The following is a 23,642-nucleotide window of genomic DNA, read 5'->3' as shown; positions in this document are numbered from 1 at the left end:
TTAGAGTCAATAATATCGTTTATCGTGATACTTTCCTGCCTCAATATATCGAACTGCAAATATTTTATGTTGACAGGCCGAGCAATATCCGTTTCGCAAGAAGCCACATTATATCGCAGCATCACTAAAATCTTAATCTGACTGAGATTGAAACGCAGCCCAAAACAAACAATGGAATGGAATTTAAAATGTGTAAAAGTTGAGTTTTAGTTAAAAGTTTTCTTATTTAGTTCAATTTTACCCTGGTTTTGATCCTGATTTTGTGTGTTTTGATGACTTCTGCCAGCTGAAATACTTGTGATTTGTTTTTAATTGAATGGAGCACGTCATGTTGAAATGGTTTAGTGAAATATGTAAATGTTTCACCGCCGTATAGCAAGTTACCTCAATATCGTGCAGCCCTAATAGAAATCCAAACGGTCAAAATCTCACAAGAACTGCCACATCACCTCTGTACTTAATTTGTAAATCATTTTCTTCCCCAGTAACTCTTCTGTACCAGTGGGATATGACTAAAGGAGCAGGCCAAAACTGAACATACACACATTACACACTAGATAAATGCTAGATCCTGCAACATATCTCATGAATCCTTTACTCACAAGCACAAAGAGGGGGGATTGCATTTCATATATCGCCTTTTTGTGTTTTTAAAAATAACACAAGCCCCGTTGCAAAATCTTGTGGTTTGTATTTGTTGAAATATTAAAACATTTGTGGCAAACGGTGCACAACCTCGGTCTGAGCACATGTTTTGTTTGCGACTTTGTGGTGTATCATATTGCGCAGTCAAAGATGCTGCTGCTGTTGCTGCTGCTGCTCCTTTAAGCCTCATTAAATGCTGCAAGACTAGTGTGAACATTAAAGGTAATTTGCTGGGGTTAATGCTGGAGATGAGCTGAAGCAAATCACGTCACATAAAGTGCTTTGGTGTCACCTCTTACTTACACAATGTAGCTGATTATTCTTGTGGTCATCATGAGTGGGTTTATGTGTGGCTTTATTGCCGACTCGGACGGTCATTCACAGTTAATAACATCCTATGCTTTTATCAAATTGCTGATATTTTTCATTTATTAATAGAGCAAAATTTGTCTTGTCTTTCAGGATTGCACTCTGCGTCCAATTTATAAAGCATTTTTATTGATATTTGTATTGATTGGGGACGAGCAGGCTGTTTGTGAACAAAACAAATCAGGTGTAGGGCCTTTTAGATATGAAGTAAACTGCTCCCTTTGTTAATGCCCTGATGGGTGCGACGACGAGGCCAACATTATCCTTGAGTTAATTGGTATTTGACTAATTATATTGTACACTGGCTTCTTTTGGTTATACCCTTGTTAATTGTTGGCTGACATATGGCATGTTTCACCCACGGCACAGCCTCAGCTCCTCCTTTGCGGTGTGTGAAGTGTAAAATACCGCTGAAACGTACGTGGCTGTTTGTGTCTCGAGCCGCACTGTCCCATTGGAAGCAGTTTCTGGCTTTTTGACTCTCCCCCGTGATGATTGGCTATACGGTTTAGTTGTTTTTCAAATTCATCAGTAGCCAATCAGACAAAAAGTTCATATGTTGGACGCTTTCTCTGTGTATCCAAGAGGCTTAACGAAGACTGTGCTTAGAAGTCACAAAATGAACGCCATTGAGTGTTTCTAATTTAGATACTTGTATTGTTGTGTCCCATTCTCTAAATTAAAAATCTTAATGTTATCTCTTCTTTTGAGCGTAATATTTCTTTTTCATTGTCTTGATGAATAAATGAATTGAATTAGCTTTTTAAACAATCAAACGTTGATGTCTTGGTGTTTCTGTGTTGCCATGCCAACAACCTCATGGTAGAATATCTCCCAACAGCGTCTGCAAGAAGACAATGTACACAGACTGTTTATGTAGTAGAGCAGTGGTCTGAATGGAAACTCGGCCACTACAACCTCCCGACACAAAACACTGATTTGAACTAGGGATGCACATTCTGCTCAATTTCATCAATCGGTTAATTGGTACTTTATCAAATGATTATTGATTAACTGTTAACCACCAGCCTAGTGTCGTCATTGTACAGGACATTTTATCAACAAGACTGTAAACTTTTTTTTATCCCCAGTAATAATCATAAAACATTGTCAAAAATGATTAACTAAAATACTAATAATATGTTTGTAAACATCAACAAATGCCACCTTTATGCTTATTTGCACTAAGATAATACTGTATTGTGCTCTAACATAAAGCATTATGATTAATTGTCAACATACTTTTGAATCGATTAAGCCCATTATGACGATTTGTGTAATTTTCTACATTATAATGCATTACGATCTCATACGTCTATTAATAGTGTGTCTGCGAAACTGTCATACAATGTGGAAGTGACTCTTTTTCTGCGCTTTAATTTTTCACACCAACTATTTCCAGATAATTCCCCGTTTGCACTTTCTTAACTGATAAAAGATGATTCAGATGTGATGCATGCAGAACACAAATGCAAAGTTTATCTGCACAGGAAGGCTGTGCTTTACGAAAATCATTTTACTGGAAGCGCTGAGCTTTGGGAACAGCCTATGTTTGCTTAACTCTGCCAAATGTCAATCAATTGTACATTTGAGCATGAACTTGTCCACTTGGCCTGACACAGTAACAGGTTAGGACAATTTAACATCAAAGTATGAATCATTTTGTTTTTATGTTGCAATGGGATACTTGGGACAAAAGGACTTTTACACTCAGCCAAGTCAGTTTGTTGAGTTGTGACTGTGCTTTGCCTTTTAGTGGCCAACACTGACCGCTGTTTGTGCCGTCCCACTGAAAAAGAGGAACCTTCCAACCACACCCCTGCACCTCTGCAGACTCTGTACCTAAGCGTTTTCTTTTGCCAGGCCTCACCACACAGTCGTCCCGTGGGTGTTTAAACACACGTCTTGCCGTCATCGTCTGACCACATGACATCAGTCCTGGCCTTGACAGCTCACTTGTTCTGTCCTCAGGATTATCAGTGATTGCTGGTGCTTCTGCCTCTGGTTTTATGCCCATCAGAATCTCCCTTTGTGGTCTAGGTTTTGCCATCCACCATTTATATTACTAATTGTTGTCTGTATGTTATTACCTGTATCTGCACTACATGCCCAGAGCAAATTTCCCCTAGTGGGACAATACAGTTCAATACAGTTTAATTCAATTGCATTATGGCCACTTCTTGCTACCGTGTCTGACATATTTCTTTAAGTATATTTTCCTATCTGGTGATTTTATTGAAGGTTCATTTTTATTTTGTTAGGTGAGCTGTGACAGTCCTTCCTGGTCTCTCTGTGCACAAGCCGCCTTTGGAGAGACTGTGCTCAGACCGCTGCACCAGAGAAGCCATGGGTTCAGCTGCTGCAGGCCTGCTCCACCTGATCCTGGGTCCCGTGGTGGTGCTTCTGGTCTGTGGGCTGTCGCCGGTGCTGGGGGAGAAAGTCTTCACCAACCAGTGGGCGGTCCACATACCTGGAGGGCCGGACGAAGCTGATCGAATCGCCAGTAAATATGGCTTCATCAACCACGGTCATGTGAGTAAAATGGCGTTTTTATGGCTTTTAGAATTGGGTCGTTTCAGCTGAGGCCTCCTGTGAGGAAAGTGTTTTGATTGTATGCAAATCACTTGGAGCGAGCTGCAAAACCTTGCGTTTGTGTTACTTCTTCATTTGTGATTCACTGGGTAAGCGTTCATTATACTCTTCAATAGTTACATGACATTTGTTCAGTTCATTTCACTCATTAAACGATTTATCAAAGGATTAATTAGTTTTACGAGAAACTCCAGTTGAACAAGGATTGACTGGAAGCTGATTCATCTTTGTAGAATGATGAATCTTGTTTTGTTGCCGGCTTTTGCTCATGTTGTAGGTGTGTTCTTTGAATTAGTGAAGAATGTTTCCTGTCTGCTCTAGTGACGCATTTTTTTCTTTGACTTCCTGTCCCGGCATAATCTAGATTGTCCATGTTGTCCAGCAACATTACTCCACCGACAAAGCTCATTAGTTCATCAAACTCGAGTTAGTTTGGCAAATGTTTAGTAATCGCTGTGATACAACAAATGTAAATCTGAAACACCCCGTGACTATGGCATTTAAACAGTTGCCTTGCTTGTTTCTAACCATTATAATGTTATGGCAGTCGTAATTGGGTGACCTTCTGTGCTGTTGGAGAGTTGTTTGCATTTCCTTATCCTCTTAATTAACATTTCACTTACATATAAACAAATAAGTGTTTTGCTGTTGTTTGGTGCAAGCCTCAGCATTTTCCATAGTAGCCTCTCGCTGTTCACCGGTAATGACGAGTACTGCTGTTTCTGCTGCAAATGTGGCTGACTAATGACTTATACCTCACGCTGTAATCCTTTAACCATGTATTTGCTGTGGGCGCTGAGGAGGCCAGACATAATGGTTACACCCGTTTGGTCCCTAATTTCACAATTTGGCCAGAGGGAGTGTGCGGTTGGGGTTGGCTGGAGTTGCTTCAGACTTGTTTCGCTTGAGGGGAGACTGACTATTGTTTGACCAACGTAATGAAATGAAGAGCTCTATCCAAGATGAAAGACAACAGACTGTGGGACATTTTAATGAAGCAGTTTTAATAAAAGTTGAACTGTAACTGCCTCAAGCTTTTGAGTCCTCAAAAAGTAAAAGCAGATGTTTTAGGTTCGACTAAAAGCCTGTATTCAGTTTATTAAACCTTGAGATGCTGCTAAAAGATCAAGGTTGTAGTGGTTGTAATGTCACTTTTGCATAAAGTTCACGGTCTTGGCCTCATAATTTAAATAGACCTGTTTTTTTGTCTTTCTGTATAAAAAAATCACTTAATTAAAATGCTAATGCTACTGACTGGGCCGGATCTTGTGCTTCTAAACACTGAAGAGAGTAGACTTTTGTGCAGACTGAGACTCCTCCAGCACACATGGTGAGACTTGTGAGAAATGTTCACAGTGGATCACGTTTCTGCGGCGTGGAGAGGAGATTGTCCCTCTTCAATACCAGCGCTAGAACAGTGTTTAACTCACAGTGAGACAAATGCAGCTTGTCCTTTGAGAGCTTTGAAAGGATGTAGCCTAAATGCAGAATGACGTAGATGAGGCTGCGCACGATGTTTATCCAGAGATCACGAGCAGCAAGAGCTCTTTGTAATCAGCGTTGCAAGATAACAGTTTCGTCTTGAGCAAAGCTGTTGTTGCACCAGGCAGCAAATCGGGCCCAGTAATCCTAAACATGCATGATTATCCAGTAAATTGCTTTTTTGTAAATTTTAACGCTTACTTTTACATTTATGAGCATCGATATGAAGTACTATAAAACACGACTGTCGTTACAAAAATAGCCTAATATGGTAAATGGTCTCGGCTTGTATAGCGCTTTTCCACCTACATTAGGCACTCAAAGCGCTTTACAGCAAGCATCCAGTCACCCATTTACACTCTCATTCATACACCAGTGTACGCAGACACTGGAGGCGAGGTGGCTGAAGTGTCTTGCCCAAGGACACAACGATAGTGTGCATCTGCAGGAGGCGGAATTCGAACCCCTGACCTTCCAATCATGAGACACCCCACTCTACCATCTGCGCCACTGCCGCCGTATCTAGCACCACTAGTATCTAAAATAAGGATTTTTTTTTAGCACAATCCTTCACAGCTCATGTCACACGACAGTTGGGAGAAGGCAGTTCACGAAACATCATCCGCTGATGCAAATTAACGGCACGTGATACAATAATGGAATGGAAAGGAATTCGTATATTGAACAATGCGAAAAATGACTGCGATGCATTTACTGACCTCGCATGTTTCCATTTACGGCAGGCCTTTCAATGCCGCGGCTCAGTTATTGAAATGCAGGTCTGTTGTTAAACGTTACAGGAAGCTTTCTATCATGAACACATTGAATAGAGTCACTGGCCTGAGAAAAAGTCAAGTAAATGACACGGAACAGTCGCATCTGTGCAGCCTTCAGCTTATATCGATTCGCTCATTTCTTTTTCAGTGATTACCTCAATGAGATGAAAATACTGTACACGGTGACCGAGTTAGGATGCACTAGATAAACCCCAAGCCACACAGCGATTTATGAATGGGTTAATGTCTGTTATGTATCACAATAAAAATACAGAAATCCACAAGGTCAAAGGACAAGACTAGGGACTTTCCTCTTTTCCCTTGTCAATCACTTCCTTGTTTTGCTTTTCATTATTAACCTCTTACCTTCCACCTTAACCAAGTGCATTTTCTCCATTTCACCCAAATCTACAAAACCCCTCTAGACGGATGATTTTCCTTGCGTTGTTGCCGCATTGTCGTAACTTTCAAGAAACTTTTGCACCTTTTGCATTACCAGGAAAGTCCCTACATTTTTCCCTGACCTCAAAGGTATCGTTTTATTCTTATTGTGTTATTGAGAATCTAAACTGGGATCTTCATATGAGGTGGCGCTGTCTGCCGTGCTCGCATGCTTCTCCAAGTAAAGTATACACATTTTTTTTCACTCATTATGTAAAGTTGTCACATGTCGTCACTGGAGACTTTTCAGATGCTGCATGTGTTCTTCCAAAGACGGTCGGGCTGTTGCACACGGAGAGGTTTGGCTTCCGACGGAGCTGCTGCGCTTGCCAACAACAGCAGATTATATATTGTCTCCGATGTGTCGTCAAGTGACATTTTATATTCTAGTTTGTATAAGCCGTGAGCACTAGTGCCACTGGAGCTGCGTGCTGTTTGTAACCAGGCCTGCTCTGATCTAATTGTTTGTTTTGCATATGCTGTTGCACACCTCTTACAGCTTCCACTCAGCCTGACTGTCATTTATTCTCCGTTGCGTAAGAGCAGACACGAAGTAATTAAGTGCTGCATTTTGTCGTGGGTGATACAGTTCTCAAATCTTAATTGGCTAAAATTCATTTTCAGTAGCACAAACACAGTGGGTTGTTACTATACTCCATTCCAGTAATCAAACCTCAAACTATGCTTCGCTTTCTGTTTGCTGTGTACAGCTTCTTTCAACAGTCTCTGTTTTGCCAACGAAAGTGAGGCTTCCAACTGTGAACATGTATTTTAAAGCTCATACATTTGTACATGCTCCCCTTTGAGGCTGCTATTAAAGAAACACAGGCCTATTACATCTTGTCATTTGTTCATTTTGAACTTTGAAATTAACATTGTGTTTTATGAACTAGGGATGTGCAATCGAATCGAAATTCAATGTCTTTTTTTCGATTATGCTATTTTTGTAATCATTTAGCGTAATAAAAATCGTTAAACAAACAATACGTAACAATTTCAACAGTTACAATACATCTGACAAACTAACACCAAGCCACCCTAGACAACAGTCTTGACTAGACAGACAACTCAGCACTTCAGCACAATGCATTCCAAAAAATAAATAATAATAGTAACTTTAGTAATTGTTTGGTTGATGATGAGGATGTTCATTCTTTTGACTTATTATAAAAAAAATAATATTAAGGAGGCCCTCCCGCGTGTCCATCCAAAGCGATCTCACGAAGCAAAGCAAACTTCCATTATTTCATGCCGCTGGGATTATTTTCCCTTTCGCACTTCATCTGCCATGGCTCATGCTTTTGCCTGACATAAAACACAGCGCTGTGTGATGATGTCATCAAGCCGCGCTGCTCAGTTTGCTTGCGCTGGTGTGAGGGCTGGCCAGCAGGGGGCAGGTGGGAAACAGAGACCTCTCCTCAATCGAGGCAAACTTGACATCATTTGGACTTTTATGACTGTTCAAAAAACAGAAAATATTCAGCATCGTTTTTTGATTAATAAATACAGCAAACTTTTTTTAAAGGCAACAAATAATCGTTTGAATAATCGTGATTTCAATTATGACTAAAATAATCGGGATTTTTTTTTTTTAATAATCGATAAACTAGTGGCATGTTGTTTCTAAGATATATCCCACACTTCTTCACTTGTTCTTTACTCAGCACACTCCTTATTAAGACTAGAAACCATCCATTAGAAAAAGTGAATAGATTAGAAGTCCATTTCCGTAGCAAAATAGAGTAAGGGCTGATTTGCACAGCGGTAGATGGCGATTAACTGCAGACTTCGGGGAGGTTATTTTACATTTTAAAGTCTTTTTGTTGCACACGTCCTCATCCTTGTGCTCCGAGCTTGTAGAGTAGGGGTTTTGATTGTTACACAAGTGCGTTTCAAATTAAATGTGGTCTTTTGTTTATCTCAAATGTAGATCAACAGATTTTTTTTTCTAATTTCTAGGTCACTTTCAAGCAGAGTTTGCTTCCAAACTGCGACTCGAGGCGTTTTCAGTCTGCGGATTATGAAAGCCTATGAGTAGCGATGAGACGGGAAGTGTCAGATTTGAAATTGCCTTTGGAGAGAAGGACTTTGTAGCTGCTCGAGTACAGGCTGCTCTGTGCGTTACTGCAGGGCTGGATAATTCTCTCAACATTGACAGTAAATGCCGTGGTGCCTTGATTTGATTTGAATGTCTAATGCCATTTGGTGCTTATTATGACGTATTTGAAGGATATGTTCTACTTTAATTGCTTCAGTGGTTTATGAAAGATGTGTTTGATCTGGGGAAATTGATCCCTTTTCTTTAGATGGGGTCCTATATTATTCATAGCCTGAAGTGGCAGGAAAAAGGCACAGATAATTAGGTTACTATCTTTAAAATACAGGCATTTGGGTGATGTGCCACTCTTCTTGTGAGGTTGGTGTTACTTGTTTGGGGAAAAGGGATGCCGTTACAGATCAACAGTCATGTGGCTGTGCTAATATCCTCTTCTTGTTAAAACTAAATTAATATTCGTGTTGGGGGTTAGATTAAAACAAGAGTTGTCTGTTATCTCTAATTATAAAGGAGAACATGAAATGACAGTTTGCTATCAGTGGCTCAAGACACAGCGCTTCACCAAAGGCTTCAGAAAACTGCTCTTAAGCCCAAAGATAAAGTGGAGTCCTGAGGTGGCGCTTCAGTGCAAGCGCTGAGCTCACTTTTTATCTAGTTACAAGAAATTATTTTGTAACCGCAATTATCCAACTGGCCTTAAAGGGGTTGCATGCAAGTTGGCCATTTTATACTCACTACTGTCACCTCAGGTCATACGTGTAACTGCACCTTCTAGATTTACAAATATAGATTTACAAATATAGATTTTTCACTGAAGCAAATTGAGTTTCAGTATATTTCATGTTTATCGCAGCTTGTGTAGTATTTGAGGATATGATGATGCACTTTTAGAACTAAGGTTTACTGTCATTTTTATGCCTGAGAGTTGACAGCATCTAGTATCGTTAGAGTCAATAATATCGTTTATCGTGATACTTTCCTGCCTCAATATATCGAATTTTCAATTTGTAGCAGGCCTATTGGAAGAAACCAGCAATATATTTTAGAGATTTTAAGATTCATCAACCCAGCACAATAAAGGCTTTTTAAATATAAATAGTGAATTATGAGTGCCTTGGTTTTCTGTTTTTCTTTTGAGTCTGAGCTCCCCAAATGCCAAAGAGAACCTTCCCCCAAAAACTAATTTTGTGACTGACTTAATGAGCACTTAGTCTAGTTATTTCCTGGCGTTCCTTAATATTTGTTACCTTTCTCTTTCTTCTTCTTGGTGTGCGTGCGCAAAATTATGGACCAGGATTCTGTCTTTAACCTCTTAGTTTCCACCTAAACTAAGCACATTTTCTCCAGTTGGGCTTTACCCAAATCTAAACGCTTCTTGACTTGAGAGCTTGGCCAGATCGTAAGTTTTTTGTCGCTGTGTTTTTATCACATTATTGAAGCGTTTTTTGTTGTGTTTTCGTCTCTTTATGTCACATTTTCTTCATGTTTTCTTCACGTCCACTGTCACTTTTGTTCTGTTTTTCTGTTTTCATCCTTGTTTTTGTTGCTTTTTTTGACACTTTTAGATCTGGGTAATGCTGAACTGGTGAAAATGTGCTTGGTTCAGGTGGGGCTTAAGAGCTGAATAAAGCTTGATATGAATCAATGAATGAATGAATAACTTTATTTTAATAGTTTGGCTTCTGCCTATTTTTTAGTTTGGCGAAATACTTTTTTAAAATTAGCTTTTGACAGTGCATGCTGATGAACTTCCAATGAGACACATGTTACAATCCGGTTCGTAGCCAAGGCTAATTTCCATCTGTTGTCCTGCTTTCACACTGGAGGCAAACTCGATGCCTAAGGACATTTATTTTACCCTAAAAATGGAAAAAGAAGGCACGAGCAAAGTTTCAGACGAACTGACATTTGGTGAAATGTTTTGAGCTTAGATATTGGGCTGCAGTGTCTCGTCTCCGGGCAGAATCAGACCTTTGGCTCATTACTAATACTGACTGTGGAAGCAGTGGTGCACAGTATCTACACTGATAAGATGTCATTAAAGTGTTTTTGTTCAATACTTGTATCACAATAAACTGTATCACAATGTTATTACAAATCAAAATCCCTAATAAAAGCTTCTCTATGTGAACACACAGTAGGTAATTATGGCGTCATCAATTTTATTCAAATTCTCTTGACGCGTTTCTTACTGTGGTTTTGTTTAATCTCCTCTAAAAATAAAAACTAAGGATGCGTTTTACTTTTACTCCAACAGGAACGAGTTTTATTTTTACGCTCGCCTCGATTTAAAAGCTGAGCTAAACAGTTGGTCCTGCAGCGACTGATAAGAAATGAATAAATTCCAATCCATCGCTCAAATTTAATGTGAAAACTTATAACCGCCGTGATTTATTGAGGCGAGGCCGAAGGTATGGAGTCAATAATTGGGCCCCGGAGAGCTGACGCCTTTATCTGTTGGCTAAAAATTTGGTGGGGAATCTTCAGACGGGATGTGACTGCCCCTGTGATGATGAGAGGAGAAGCCCGCTGAGCGCCGAGCAGAGTTGGTGCGACAATTTGCGCGTTTCCAGCTTTTTAGTGCTATATCTTTTTACGGCATTAAAAAACAAGCTGTCCCTAGTTGCTACAGTTCACATACTTTGTATTGCGCTGCTTTTGATTCACCTGACTGAAGTTTCCCTGCTATAATTGCCGTTTCATCTCAATAGCAAGTGTGAAATGAAGTCTCAAATGTCACTGATGTTGTTTTTTCCTTCACTCGCTGCGTTAGGAGGTGTGACGTTTTCTTAGTATAACCTGGCACGCAGTAAACGTGTCCAAATGTGAAAGATGGGACGGCCATATAGAAATAATTAAGCAGTGATACTGTGCCCACTGCTTTTTCTCAGAAGGTGAAACTGGAGATTGTTCAGTAATGTGCTAATGCAAACACAAAAAGGTCATAAATTAAAACAAAGGCATTAAACAAAATACTGGCAGGTGCACCATTAAGTTGAATGTTGAACTGTATAAACAGTCATTAAATAAATGCCACGCTAATGTTTTAAACAGTTCATTTCCTAATAGCCTCTATAATATAGATATGCCACATGATATATACTGTATCTACAATCGTTTGTGAAATACTGTGTCAGGAGTCACAGATTTTTGGCTGGTTTTACATTTTCCTTAAGCACAGTGTCTGTAGTGAGATCATGAACGTCCTCTTAAAGCGGCCCTGGTGCTGTGGCTGTCCCTCAGAGATTTGAACCGGCCTTTGAAGTCAAGCAACGAAGACACTTAAAACTTTCCTTTTTTGTGCATCTTCAGATTCTGAGTTTACTCAGAGAGACGTGAGCCTTGTGCGGTCAATCAGCCGAAGAGCAGTTCATGTGCACTGTGTCTTTGGTGCTGCTGCCTTTGGTCCTTCCTTTGCTCTTTACTGCGAGTATCTTTTTTATTATGAGTGTCTATCTTGGCCTCTTTTACACGAAAGCACACCCAGATCTCTTTTCATCTCACTGCAGCTGCTCAACTTTGAAAGTTAATGAACTGCAGAGACTGGCTTTTCCTGTTTGTTCTGTTCGACACCTGTGTTGTGCCGAAATGCCCCAAATCCATCAGTGGACACGGCTTTACTGGACAGACTGGACTATGTGGATTTGACTTATGAAGAGTCTTGATCTGTGTTGTCAGATTGGAGATGGCGGCGAATGGCTAAGAAGTCCTCCCACACAATTACAGATGGAGAAAACATTGCAAAATTGGCTCGGCTTATTATTATTATATAGTTATTGGCTAATGAAAGCACTGTCTAAAGCAATTCTAAGTTTGCAAGTTTATATTAGAGGTGTAAATAAATGAATAAATAGCTAAAATGTGAATTGTGTGGAGCATGATCATAATATACAAGATAATTAGTTTCAGTGTGGGAGCAGGAGAAAACAAAGCAAATCTTAAATGTTTTTTACCACACATCTTTAGGATGACTCGGTCTTTTCTCAGTCCTTAAAACGTTTCCAAAGCAGATAAAGAATAACATATCGGTGGCCATCTCCAAGTCTGTACGACGGGGGGAGTGAGCGGGAGCCCTGGGAACAGCAGTGGTTATTACTGGGCCGTCCCGACAGAGCACAGCAGTGATGGGGGGCTGGGATGAACCGCACAGGTCACAGCTGTAACACAAGCCAGATGTGCTCAGGGGACACCACCACTTCAAGTGTGAGCTCATTCTTTGGATGCACAGGCACGCTCACAACAGCTGCAGGTATTTCAGGAATTTCACCAAAACCAAAGGCCAAAAAATCTTCATGTGAATTTCAGCTGTGAAGGACAACAGTGTGTACGAGTGAAACAAGCAGTTCATGAATGTGGAAACCGTCCTTGGGGTCATTCTGTTTAAAACTCTAATTGCCCATTCAAAACTACACAAGACATCTGAAGTGATGCCAATTTCCAAATGAGCTAAATAGGACTCCTGCCGCTAATGTTAGAGCTGCACCCCAATGAGCACAGGCAGCATTTGACCTATTTTGCCTGTCTCAAAAGAGAAACCCACTGAGATCCAAGACTAAATTTAGAAAGAAGGTTCAAAGAAAACAGCTTAAAAGTTGACTCCGTTTCCAGGTTCCTTGGCTAAACCCTGATCTGTGAATGTTTTACAGCTTTCAACTAAAAAGTGCTGTGTTTTCCTGAGGTTACTCTTGACCATTTGTTGTCATACTGGTTCAGTTGGACAGTTTCCGAGCAGAGAGGGTGGAGAAACAAATTGGTTACTTTTGAGAAATGTTGTGCTTCCTCTTTCAGTCGAAAAGCGATGAGACAGAAGTCGTTTGAGTCAGATAAATGAGTTTAGCTTTTGAGAGCGAATAGTGTATTTATAGTGCTGCCCTTTTTATAAATGACGTATCATTATTTAGCCCCGTTATCCTTCTGTGTTGCCTCTGCGGGCCATAGGAGACCTGATGTTGTGCTGAAGTGTGGCTGTGTGACTGTAACGCTCGCAGTAAAATGGTGCTGAGCCACACTTTACAAGAGATGACCTGGGAGGAGCGGCGCTTGTTTCGCGGTGCAATTGGAAAAGGCCAAATCTGATAAGCCTGTTACAATGAAAACAAGGAGGTGAACATTTGGGAAACTGGCCTAAAGGAGCGGGAGAAGAAGAATGCGGCGTGTGGGTGGAGCTGTGTTTTATGAAGTCTGCAAGTGATTTTTTTTTTTCTTTCCTCCTCCTCCTCTGTAACAAGAATCCTGTGGAGTTGTTACAGAGCTAATGTTTTGAGCCACGCAGTTTAGTGGCAGTGTTGCGTCTTACATTTCAGATCAGGTGTCTTTCACGGAAACGCATCATCTACTAGAAAAACGGGTTTTGCTTGAGCAGGTTTAGGGTTTCCGCTTCTTTTGAATGAGTGTTTCCTTGTAATGACACCCTGTACATCGTGTTCACTCACCAGGCCCTGTACATCCCCTTCTGTCTTTTATAATTAGTTTTAACGGTGCTAGCACGTGCATTTTGGCTCTCAGAGAAGTTGATGAAGTTGCTTTAAATGTCCTTGACCCTTGAATACGCTTTGACAGAAACATCCTTTTCTTTTACACCGCAAATTAATTTTCTGGCTCTTGCCGTGCGTGACGCTCCTTCAGACTGCTTCCCTCGCGCTGTCGAACGCTGAGGAGGCGCTTATTTGTTTTCAAATGTTTCCAGAATGCGTTTGGAGACCCGCCAACTTGGCAGAAATGGATCCATCAGAAACGCTGAAGGTAGAGCGTGTTTTTTCAAAGGAGAAGTTTGTTCTTGCCGAGAGTTATAGTATGTATTTTATGAGGCGGAGGCGCGGTGAGGGCTCTTCACTGTATTCTTCTGGGTCAGCGTTGTTACTAGGAGGATGGTTTATCATGACTATACTGGATCACTTGTAAAGCCTTTTGAGAGTTCATGAATATTTGATGTAAGGAATGCATCAATGATTTGTGCTTCTTCCTCCCGTCATTACATGTCTAAGCCATTGAGCTTTTCCTCTGAAGACGGAGTACATCCTTCTTTACTGTGTGCTGTGATTCTGCTGACTGAATCACTTTCACCGCACTGCCACCGGGGCTGTCGAGGCATCAATATCATCTTGTGTTGCGAACATGCACCGCGCTAAAGTGGAATCAGAAAATAAATAAGCAATTTATCAGTAATGATGATAAATGAAACATATGTGCTGTGTGGTCAACATGCTTAAAGGGATATTTCAGGATTTTTGACATAGGGCCTCATTTCCTAGTTGAGTGTTACTGATTTCTGGAGATATAAATATTTTTAATTCATTCAGTCCTAATATATGAAGAGTTTAGTGGTGCTAGGCTAGTACATGTCTATGGTAACTAGTAGCCTGCATTAAAAACAGTCTGACCCAAGCACAGTGCACCTGAGGCAAATCACTTATAACACCAGACTACTGATTTATATGTCTGCGTTGACTGAATCATTTTTGATATATGACCATCTTGCATTTAAAATGACTTATATTTGAGCAGCATCAGCTTCCTGGTTGTAGCTACGTAGCAGCGGAGTGATCTGCTCGGTTGCCGGATCTACAGTTGTCTGTTTACCTGCGGCTGTGAATTCCACATGTAGTAATGCCAAAGGAGCTTTCTACAAATCAGATATGGCAACGTTTGGAGGACAACCCGGTTAATTTGAAGAGGTTTTAATGCAGGCTACTAGTTACCATAGACATGCGCTAGCCTAGCACTAGCCTAGCACTAGCCTAGCACTAGCCTAGCACCACTAAACTCTTCAAATATGGCTAAGGACTGCATGAATTCAAAATATATATCTCCAGAAATCAACAACACTGAATAACTAGGAAATGAGGCCCTATGTCAAAAATCCTGAAATATCCCTTAATATTTTCAGAATAAATAACGGCTCCAGGCCACTTTACGGTGATGAGTGATTACTGTTGGGGCTAATTGTTTATTTGCACTAAAGCATCATCCAAATGTAATGTTTTTTATAGGAAGAAATAATGCACACAATTAATCCTGCACCCTTTTTCCATTTTTGTTATAGATGCTCATTGAGTGTAGTGAGTTAATTGTTTATCCAGAGGCACTGCGGCACAGTCGTACGTCATTATAAACTAAGTGCTACAGTATGTTTTATAAATAGAATATGCCACCCTGAAAGTGTGATACTTCTGTGTTTGAGATCATGTGTTAATTTCTGAGATGTTTAGGCCTGGTCCCTGGAAACACCGAAGTCTGTTATGTCTCTTTCTGGAAGTGGCCTAAGTTCGGAGAATGCCGCTCATGTTTTGGAGAGGATGCTGTGGTGGCTCTATGTGCGACTGGTTCTCATTCCCAGGGCACTGGTTCAAACTCGGCCTGGACTGCCCCTATACCCTGCCATGCGGATGGTTGCAGAATCTGCTGCATATCCCAGGTTTGCCCCAAAGCACATATTTTCCTTGAATTCCCAACACGCGCTGTAAAACCAGGAGATATACAATTATAGCGCTGAGTTTAGCTCGGGTGGCGCTTTCCCAACAAGTGGGTTTAGTGTTTGGCCGACAGAAAACAGGCTCCCTCCCACTGCTCTCTAGACCTGTAACACCGTCTGTTTATGAAGGCATCTCTCCCCCTCCTCCGTCTCCACTCAACACGGCCACAAACATTTCTATCATCCTTATTTGGCACTGGGTTTACTTCTTCCTCTAGTTCCTTTTCTTGGCGCTCCTTATGGTAAGTCTTTAAACTTAGGAAGCTGTTTTCTTCCTCTGAATGTCGCATAACACAATGATGCCAAAACATTTATCTCCCGAGTCACTCAATTACCAATGCCTCTCTTAAAGCACATTTATGTAAAAATGTTCAGGTCGAGTATCAGCAATGCCAGACTGAAACAACAGGAAATGGCTGTGGCCGGTCGTCCTCTCATTGTCCGGCCACTGTGCACCAGTTTGCCAGCTCCCTCATCTTCCAAACCAATCCGCTGTCTCCGTGCCCTAAGCTTATAGTCATGCATGCTTTAGGAAAAGAAAGTGTGTGCTTTTCCCCAGTTGTGTGGCCCTAAGTGCTCCCATGTTCACCAAGGCGAGGAAAGGCTTTTGTTGCAGTAATGTTGCTGTATCTAATGCCAGTTTCTTTTGTCACTGCACTAAAAAGGGGTCGATGCGTAGGTGTTATTGAACCAGACGTATGGCTTTAAAGCGGTTGCTTTCACTAAGATGGAAGAATACGAACTGTGAGCTGTGAGACATGATTAGTATTGATTGTTCTTTAACCAAGTACCAAGCATTAACAAAACACATCTTTACTAAACCATGTTCAAATTATATGGGCAAAGTGTAAAATGAAACACGAAACCACAGTAGGTTTAGATAAAGACATGCTGTGGGCAGAAAAAAAGATAGTCAGTCGTGGCTGTAATGCATTTCTATACAGATATGGATTGGGTACTCTTTCTTCAGTGTCTTTAAGGAAAACAAAGTGCCTCCTCTTCATGGTCAGCGGCAGTTCCTGTCAGTGTGTTATGTGCGCCTGTGCTGTTTTCTGCTCTGTCCCGCTGAGGCTGAGATTGTGGACAAGGTGGGGTTCCTGATTGGCCCGGTGTCTTGTGTTTGGAGCGAGTGTCCTTGTTCTGCGGGGACTCACCCAGAGGTGGGACTGCAGTGCCACGCTGTTTAACGACCGAAAGTCATTTAGAGCATCACAACACTCCCGCGGCCGCAAGGCTTCAGAGGTACTTCTGTCATCTCCTGAAAATGAGCTGACATTTTAACCTCATTAATATTGACTCGTAAAATAATAGTGCATTGACTGAAACTTAATACAAGGGACTTCATAATGTGAATTAAATATTGTGAGTTTAAAAGCCATTGTTCAAATCTTTTTTCTGTACCCAAGGTAGTTTGCTTTTCAAAAGAGAAACATTGGAGTTTGTACAGTCTTGCCGAAGTTGTTTAAGAATTTAATTTGTACCAGGAAAGTAATTCTGTTTTCACTTTTATCAGCAGTGTTTTACAACCACAATTTAGTTTGTGTACTTTGAATTATGTTTGTGCTAATTGACATTGAAACATGTTTTTTTGAAGACAGACATTATTAAGATGGAACACATTGTGTGTTTTGAAAGCTTAAAAGCAATCTGTTTTCCTTTTAGTAGTAATCACCAGTTTTTAGTCGGGAGAGGCAGTTCAGATTGGGGGTTTGCGCCATCATGTGCTGTCTCAAATTGCCTGAACAAAGGAATCAGGAATGTTGTTGATCAATACAGACATGACATTGAATTTGTTCAAAGAAAGCCAGTGAGGATGCTGTTTTTGAAAATGAGCTCTAAATATTTGATATTTATTTTGATAAATCAGCTCTCCCTCTCTCTCGTGGCTGTGGGTGGACGCCCTCGAACAAACTGTAAAGACATTTTCTAGGAAAAGATCCTTCGTTTACAGGATACACACTTTCTCTGAGATAGATGTCAAAAGTGTTTCTGAAAATGGCTTGTGGCTGAACCAGGTACTTTTCTCAGCTGTTATTCTTACTTAAAGTGAAAGTTTGAGGCTAAAGCATGAAAGTGTCAATCCCACTGTTCTGTGTACAGGCTGCTTTTATATTATTCCCTGTGCTCTGTTTTTCTTTTAGAAAATTGAAGGATATTACATATGAAATCCATGATGTGAGTAGTTTAGTTTAGTTTAGTTGGGCTGCAAGGTCACAGATATAGATGCGAGTACTTGGTAAAAGCATGTTTATACCAAGAGATTATGCTCAAGAAAATCAATTGCAGTGGCGATTGTCATGGTTTTTGGTTTACCGTTGTGTGACAAATGGTGGTCACGGTGTCTTATGTTACTGCTTTACTATGAGTGTAAGAAAACACAAAGTCATTTGCATAATACCAGGCCAAAGCAGTGTAATTACTCCGTTATGGTTGACCGTGCACGGAAAAGGCACAAGGATGTGGAAAACGTTGTGAATGTGTTGCACTCCCAAATAATCCCTGTAATCGTACTCGCTAATCTCACACAAACAGGAACAAGCTTTAAACAAGTCCGATGGTGTTTTTGTATGACTAAACCCACCACTACAGTGTTACTACCTCCCACTCATTCACGAGATCCCACTCTGAGAAACCAGAGATCACACCACGCGCTGTGAACTCTGTGGAAACGGCGGTAAAAACATCGTCAGAGGGCTTCCCCTGCTCCATCTGTGTGCTGCGCTTATATTTTAGCTACTGACATTTCACCCAGCGTCACCTTCTGTACTAACAGGAAGAGGACAGAGTTGGAGGCGCTTTTCCGACTCATGGGATCACAGATTGTAACGTGCGGAGCCTTGGGCGCCTGCAGCCGGAGCTGAAGCTCCAGTTGAAGCTCAGTTTCATGTGAATTGTGCGCAGCTGGGCACATAATGCTCGATTGAAACAGCCCTCTCATCCAGTCCGACTCTTCCTCCTTACTTTGGAAGCAAGCATGAGAGGATGTGATGGGATTGAAATAGAAACATCCTTTTAAACTTGAATATTATTCCTTTCATTTAGCCAGTCCTCCACTAGTACCGTATAATCCGGACGCTCCGGAGTATAAGACGCACCAGCCAAAAAATTCCTAATTAAGAAACTAACAACAAGCTGAATAGGTGTACGGTATGCTAACGTAACACATTGATGGTTAGCTACATGACGCATAAACAACGGACTAAATAGGTGTCTGGTATGTTAACGTCACTTAAACAATTCAGATAACTCTAGCATGAAGAACAAACCAAACTCCATCATCTAAATCAATCGCCTTGGCAACTACCTGGACATGGAGGCGTAGCTGCACCGTTGGCAAGCCTCTTCCGGCAGCACGTATTTCAAGCTCTCATTTGTGAACTCGTTCCTCTAGCTGTGGCCATCGAGCTTTTAGCCCGTGATTAGCTGTGTTTTGTTTTCTTTAAGAGTAACCTCCGCTTCTCGCTCACTCCAAACTTTCTTTCTGCTGCTCAATTAGCCTGCAGCGCCCTCTAGCGGCATGTGAAATGTGTATATTTGAATTAAAAAAAGGAAAGAAAAATCACACAAGTCTCTCCGGAGTATACTATGAAAAACTATGCCAAACTATTAAGTGTGACTTATAGTCCGGAAAAAACGGTAAATTAGGACTATGGCCAGGTCTTGCTTACACTAGATCATGTTTACATGACAAGCACAGAAACATGGGAATACAGAATTGAAATGGCCCATAACTTCCTCTAAAGCTGGACTTGCCCTGGCAAAGAGTGTGTTCCTCCTGAACTGAAAAGTCCCTGTAACTGCACCACAATTTTCCGAACACTGGCCTGAATCGAATGGTCCCCCTGTGCACTTGGGCTGCGTGATGGTCCATTAAACTGAGTGAAGGCGCCCGGTCCCTTGGATAGCTCAGGAGACAAAAGTGCAGGTCCTGTGGAGATGGTTGTTAGAAAATTAAGAGAGTGTAGCTTCCCTAAATGGCTCTGCTAGGGCTCCGCCGGGGCCAGATGAACCTGCTTGGTATTTCGGTCCAGCCGCTCTGCTCGATCGACGCTCCAAAGGTACGAAGGGGAGATAAAATTAGACACCAGATTTCAATCTTATTAGCTGCAGTCCCACTGGCAATCACCCTGTCTTCATTTTCTCTGTGCAAAAGGTTTAGGGGAGTCAACAGATTATTAAGATATTAGATTTAAATTGAAGACAATAAAGCGTCTTGACCTGTTTGGAGGCCACCCTGTAAAGACTCCCAGGGCAAATTAGATAGGACTTGGCTTGAATTAACTATATTCAGCTGTCAAAGCCACTAACTCCTTTTAGAAACTGCTACAACCTCACAGGCTTTAGTAAAAATACCCTTCTAAAACAGTCTTCTCACCTCGAATAGATGCCTAGTCGTGCAAATTGGCCGTGAATGATTTTTTTGGAGTAGCGCAGTTTGCTTGAATCACGGGCCTCTTTAATTTATGTGCTCATGCTTATTCATCAGTGCTTATTAATTCTGTCCGAGGTGGATTTTCCAAGCTCGGTTTTGTCTGCTATGCTTATACAATAGCGTTGACTGCAAAGGCCCTGGCACGACGCCCGAGGCCATATGCGAACATGTGTACTCAAAGTAGTCTTTGCGTGGAGTTTCTTTTGAAGGTGCTTCACATTGTGTTGATTGTTGTCTTTTTTTGACTGAAGAATAGGTTTGAGAGAGAGTAATAGAGGCCCATTACTATCAGAGGTGCTGCTGGTTGGAGACTGTTTGCACCAATAATGTCCTTGGACTTATCAAAGCGTGACATTTGATGAAGTGTCAACTGTTATACTGACCCCAACACTGTGACCCCTTGGTTCCCGGTCGACTGATAATGAGCGCTGTTCTGTCTCTTCAGCTTCAAAATGCTGACAATGCTGCACTTGAATGAAAATCTTCACAAGCAACCAACTATCCATTATGTTCAAAACGTGCTTGAACTGAATCTTGGTGTAATTGATTTACATTTTGATTTGTTTTGCACTTAACGGCAAACAATCCATTATAACAATAAAGCACAGTAATATAAGTCCAGGGAGAGGCTTAAAACCACGCCTCCACCATCAATACATATAAAATAAATACACTCTGGAATTGAGAGTCCAATTGCCATTTACAAGTCAGAAAAATCTAATTGGATATTTTCTCACAATTGTGCAGCCCAAAGTGACACATTTGCTCTTTTATGCCACAAGATCCCCCAGAGTACAGTAAATACTAAATGCAATTCAACCTTTCTGCCATGCAATAAAGAGCATATGGTTATATCAACAGAACAAATAAATCTTTGCTTCAAGCTTGTGTAAAGATTTTGCTAGTAAAGTAGGCCACAGTCAGAGAGAAGTTGGCGGCTTTGAAGAAAAAGATGCCTCTGCTTTATGTGCCTGCATGATTTATGCTCTATAAAGCCTCAATTGTCTCTGCTGTTTTATTTTGGGTCAAATGAAAACACATGATAAAAGGTCTCTACATGTGACAGTGAAAGGAGTTTATGAAAGCACTCTGCTCATATTTTATGAATGCAATAATTGTAGTCTTGTTATGTAATAAAAAGCACACATGGTTATTTCAACAGAAGAAATAAATCATATCTGTAATCCCCAAAAAAGCCAATTCTGTGTTATATAATATCTAGAAAAGCTTACAATTCTCCCCTAATTTGACGCAACTCTTGAGCTGCTTCACTGTATTTGGTCCTAAAACACATTCTTATTCAGCTTAACTTTGGTCTTATTGGACCGGCTGTAGGAAACACCGGAACTGGACCCAAACAGCAGCTGAATTTCTGCAGCAGACTGTGCTCACACCTTGATGTTGGCTAACGGCATGTTTTGAGTCTCTGTTGCCAGGTGCATGTGGCCCACTGGGACATTGTAGATCAGCAGTGTGCAGGCAGCAGCTGGGCACAAAAATATGCATAAGCTTTCCCGACGAGTGGCACCTGAACCAATATCTCAACCAACGTCCCACTCTGCCTCTGATGATTCACTCTCGTCAGTTCAGAAAGTTTCCAGACCTTTGTCAGTGTTGCTATTTCATTGTGTAACAATCTCTTACTAGAATCGTTATTGTGTTTGTGATTGGTGCAATTTACTCTCTGATCATTACCCTGCAATAATGACAGGGGGGGCTTATACTGTTGCAGCTTTTACCCCGGTGAGCGCCCGGGTAGAGGCCACGTTGTGAATGGTTTGTCATCTGAGGACAGCGCAGATGGACAAGGGAGCAGACAGCCTGCGGCGGGCCACGGCACTGTAAATTTTTTATGTGCTTATCCACTCCATAAAGCAGAGGCGCTCTTCAATCGATGGATAAGTTGTGTTCCCCCAAGTCACTGATGCAAATGACACAGAGCAACAGCCAGTCTAACTTATTGTAACGGGAAGCTGTGGGTTTGTTTGGCTACACCTGATAAAATTCCACATCAGGTAAAGTATTTACTCCTGTCCCCTGAGGTCGATCGATAAGTCGGTCAGCAGCTCAACAGGATTTGTACAGGATTGCTTCACATGTGAGTTTCACTTAAAGGTACATTATGCAACTTTTTATGTGGGTGGGGGGGGAGTTGATACTTGTGCGTATTTTACCTTGTAGTGACCCAGCGGCTGTGTGAGTGGTCAGTATGGCGTTAAAGAAGAAAAAACACGCACATCCAGTCTGAATAGTGTGCAGGACCAAAGTGGACTATAAAGCTGAAAAAGAAAAAAGTCCGCACAACTAAGTAGCTCCCAGAAAAGTTATTTAATGACTTACACCGTGTAACGTTTCGGGCCTGAGCCCTTCCTCAGACATGAAGGAACTACAAAGTTCCAGGATCAATTGTTTTGTAGGTTTTCTGATGAGAGGGTCTGTCAGCAGAGAAAACCAACCAAACAATTGATCCTGGAGCGTCCAAGAGACCACTGTGATCCAAAGTAAAGGTGCCATGCTGACCACTCACACAGCCAAGAACAACAAGGTAAAATGTGCACAAATATCAACTTTCTTCCCCCACATAAAACATAAACCAACTCAAATCATGTTTCTACACAGCAGAGTTACAGTGTCTCTGCGTTTATTTACTTATAGTCCAGTTCACTATCTTTAGATTTGTGTGAAAACTATGTATTTTTGAAAACTTTATGGTATAAGCAGTGAGAAAAACAATGTTCCATTTGCTCTTGTTATTTGGTAAAATTGTGCAAGTATACCTTTTTTACATTTGAGTAAATGGGGAGTTCTGATCATCGCTACGGCAACACCGTGAAGAATAAGACAAGGTTTTCATTTACTTTTTTGATTGGAACGACCAAATGGAATTCTATGTCAAATTTTTGGCATGAAGGTCAGCTGGCCAAGTACATAACACCTACTCCAGCTGTTTCAGCAACGCTGAATATTTATCAGGTAAACTAAAGCGACAGACTGAACTGGAAATGAGGAATGATCATTTTGAGAATCGCGTTGGGCAAGACCAAGACCCTCATTATGTCCCAACTGCCAAACATTTGCTTTGGCATGTGTTTTATTCCTCCAAAAAGTCCATGTTATTGAAGCGGACTTTCCTGGTATTGAGTGTTCAAATACAGAGATCAACCTTTGCCTCTAGAGATCCTGTATTTTCTCTGTGGGTCGCTCTGTCCTCGTTCCTAAAACATTTAATCTTTCATCAGATCATTGCAGCCATTTGTTTTAATCAGCACTGTTTAATAACCTAATGGCTCTTTGTTTAGAGGAGTGTCTGAGTGACAGAGTTATTGATGTGGGCCTGGGAAATGCTCCAGTGTTGAAGGAAAAACAAATATCACTTAA

General features: G+C 41.1%; 1 protein-coding gene across 2 annotated transcripts in view; it reads left to right on the top strand.

Moving 5' to 3' along the window:
* The window catches only part of furina (furin (paired basic amino acid cleaving enzyme) a), a 63,750-nt gene that overhangs the window by 2,098 nt on the left and 38,010 nt on the right, over nucleotides 1-23,642 (top strand). For both annotated transcript variants that reach the window (XM_079555830.1, XM_079555831.1), the window contains exon 2: nucleotides 3,276-3,546. In XM_079555830.1, the coding sequence (XP_079411956.1) occupies nucleotides 3,361-3,546 (186 nt within the window). In that variant the 5' untranslated portion in view covers nucleotides 3,276-3,360. The remainder of the gene's footprint in view (nucleotides 1-3,275; nucleotides 3,547-23,642) is intronic.

Source organism: Gobius niger, assembly GCF_951799975.1.
Source record: "Gobius niger genome assembly, chromosome: 4".
Classification (NCBI taxonomy): Eukaryota; Metazoa; Chordata; class Actinopteri; order Gobiiformes; family Gobiidae; genus Gobius; species Gobius niger.
The sequence above is the reverse complement of the archived record's forward strand: the minus strand, read 5'-3'. Positions and strand labels throughout refer to the sequence as shown.